We start from the raw sequence: 2,659 nt of genomic DNA on the forward strand, positions 1-2,659 counted from the left end.
ACCGTGACCCGTTGGTTCACGGGCGAGTTCTCGTTCCTGTGTTTCGCTTTCCAAAGTGGAGAGCTTCGAGTCAATGAGGGTGAATCGCTCGGTAGACTACCGTCCTGTGTCCCTGCCTCAGATTGTTTTTGGACATATTCGTGAAGTTTGGATTGGTGCGCCTGGGAAGACAGGTATGCCCACTGGGAATCGCGGAACGTCGCACGTCGGAGTCGGAAAAGCACAGAAATGCACACGCCCACCTTTAATTCGATGAATATGAGCTCGCTCTACTACGATTTCACTCGATGGAGAACTACGCTACCTACGCAACATCGCTGAAAGGGATCTAGAACTACATTGGCCGTCTATGAACTAAGGACTTGGTTCATCTGGGTTATATTTCCGAAACAGCTCCGCCACGGGTGCTTTTCCAGGTCTCATGGCTTCCTCGCCGAGATGGCGTAGCATTTGCGCTTTCTCAGACTCGTATCTACGGTGCAGAAAGTTGACGGCAAATGGATGTGCGAGCTGGACAGCTACCATCAGCGCCGCGAAGGAGACTTCCGCGCCGATAGTCAGCAATAGAGTGTTGAACAAGGACGGGTCTGCTAGTATATCCTGTTCGTAGACGTTCCCCAAAACGTTCCCCAATCCCAACTTGATCGCGAACAGTGCTAAATCTCCAGCCGACCCCGCTACGTCGCCCAGTTTCTTAGCGTACTTGTTGAGATAAGAGGCTAGATAAAGTCCGGAATGGGCGGCAAGCCCCGCGAGTTGATGCTCCCATGACTTCTTGGGTGTACTGGCTATCATGCTTGCGTGACAGACTCCCGCCGCTCCGAAATCATATTTCTCGCACCCTCCTGCACCCGCTGCGCTGCTCGAGTCAGCCTATTGGCCCGCGAGCGGTGGAGGCTAAAGAGCCGCTCTTCATGTACCGGACTGAAGGGAGTCAGCATCCAGTCCTTCAGTAGGGTAGAATCCCGGTCTGCGAGATCACGGCAGATGTATGCCATGGCAGTCCGGCACAGATTCTGGCGAGCGCGGGCTAGATCTTGCTCTGGCAATAACTTCCCCGGCCATAAATCGTACCAAGATCTGCGATACACCTGTTCCAATGTCTCGAAGACTTGCGAAACTGGGAATTGCTCTTCCACTATGAGACGTAGGAGAACGTGTTTGTCGATGTGGAAATTGTGCACGGCGTTGCGCAGGCGTGAATGCAGAAAATGCTGTCGGTGCCAATCGGAAATGACACGCAATCTGGGTAACAATTCTGCATCACCCGGCGGATAATACGCACGCAGAATATTCCTCTCCAACCGACTCTTCGCGCCCGGTATCCTCATCAACCGGCGATGGTAGGTCGACAACGCTCCGATCGTCGACGGCAGCACGCCTCCTATCAGAAAGATCTCCAGCCAGATCTCCGCGGGGAGCAGCTCGGTTGGTTTCAGGCGTTTGGCTTTGGGTGGTGCTGTTTCGTCGTCGTGGTCGGTTTCCGTATCTGAGATTGAGCGTTTGCGCTTCTTGACTCCACCGGCACTGATGGCATTGTCGTTGCTGTTGGCGAGATCGGTATTTTGGGTATCGGCGCTAGTAATCATAGCGGTTTCGTGTTCGGTGCGAGGCATGTTTTCGTCGAATGGGATCAGATTCATGTCGAATCGTGCACGGACAGTACACGCGGAGTTCCCGGGCACCACCGCCATTTTATCTTGTCGCTGCCTCCTCTTTGGCCGCCTTCCGGTTCCAAAGAGTGGCCTTATTTGGTGGGTACGTAGTGAAAGCCACGTTTATACCATTTTCAGCAACTGCAGGTTCCAACGCGTAAGGATTGAACGCGTAGGATTGTACCGTACAGTAATGTGCTGTCGGACAACTGTACTTTTCGCAGCCAGACAACAATGCACGATAGATATGTGATGTACAGCAAAGGTGGGACATGGTGTCTCTTCTGCCCCTATAAAGTTCCAGCATTGACTGGCCGGGCTGCCAATACTGGATTCCAAGCTCAAAACCGGACATGCAAGCGAGCACCGGGTCCCTCGTCGCAAACCGTAAAGCATGTTTTTCTCCCTTCACTTCAAAAATCGTGTTTTCTAGGAAATGGGGAGACCCCAAACCCAACACCAGTCAAAAATTAGCCTCCCACCCGCCCTTGTGGGGCGGGTGAACCAAGCCCCATCGAACGGTTGTGCGATGCCGATGGGCCTCAGTCCGGCCCTGAGGTTTATGAGCACTCGGAGCCGTGAGCGTGTAAGTATGACTTTCAACGGGGAAGCGCGGGGGCCTTGGATCTTTTATGGACGAAGTGGGGAAGCTTGGGAAATCCGTGGAACTGGATGGGCGACGAGCGGCGAACAATTAGTGGGGAAGTCACAGTCCCTCGCGAGCCCTCCGCGCTCCAAATCTTCACAAAGTAGGGCAAGCGCCCAAGTGTGATGTTACTCTAGGCGCCGCTTGCGGAGGCCGCCTTTGGTCAGCAGATGCATATCGATACACTGGATGATCGTGTGGTCTGGAGACCAGGTGGACAAGCGGAGTGGAACTAGATTGTTTCACGACAAACGGCCCTCTCCACACTTGGCGAGATTTGCACTCTTCTATTTTCATGAAACCCCGAAAAGGGGTGAATATGGTCGCGGGTACGTTACTTCCTGCACATCTCGGTACA

At 53.6% G+C, this 2,659-nt stretch overlaps 1 protein-coding gene across 1 annotated transcript; it reads right to left on the reverse strand.

Annotated features, from left to right (window-relative positions):
• Positions 1-225: 225 nt before the first annotated feature.
• On the reverse strand, positions 226-1,616 carry EV422DRAFT_608104 (uncharacterized protein; the record flags this gene model as incomplete). Its single annotated transcript, XM_053073829.1, has 2 exons — positions 226-719; positions 842-1,616. The coding sequence occupies 2 exons, from the start codon at positions 1,614-1,616 to the stop codon at positions 355-357; spliced, it is 1,140 nt and encodes a 379-aa protein (XP_052921336.1). The 3' UTR covers positions 226-354.
• Positions 1,617-2,659: the final 1,043 nt, after the last annotated feature.

The sequence above is a fragment of the Fimicolochytrium jonesii genome, assembly GCF_025526975.1.
Source record: "Fimicolochytrium jonesii strain JEL569 chromosome Unknown EV422scaffold_37, whole genome shotgun sequence".
Lineage (NCBI taxonomy): Eukaryota > Fungi > Chytridiomycota > Chytridiomycetes > Spizellomycetales > Powellomycetaceae > Fimicolochytrium > Fimicolochytrium jonesii.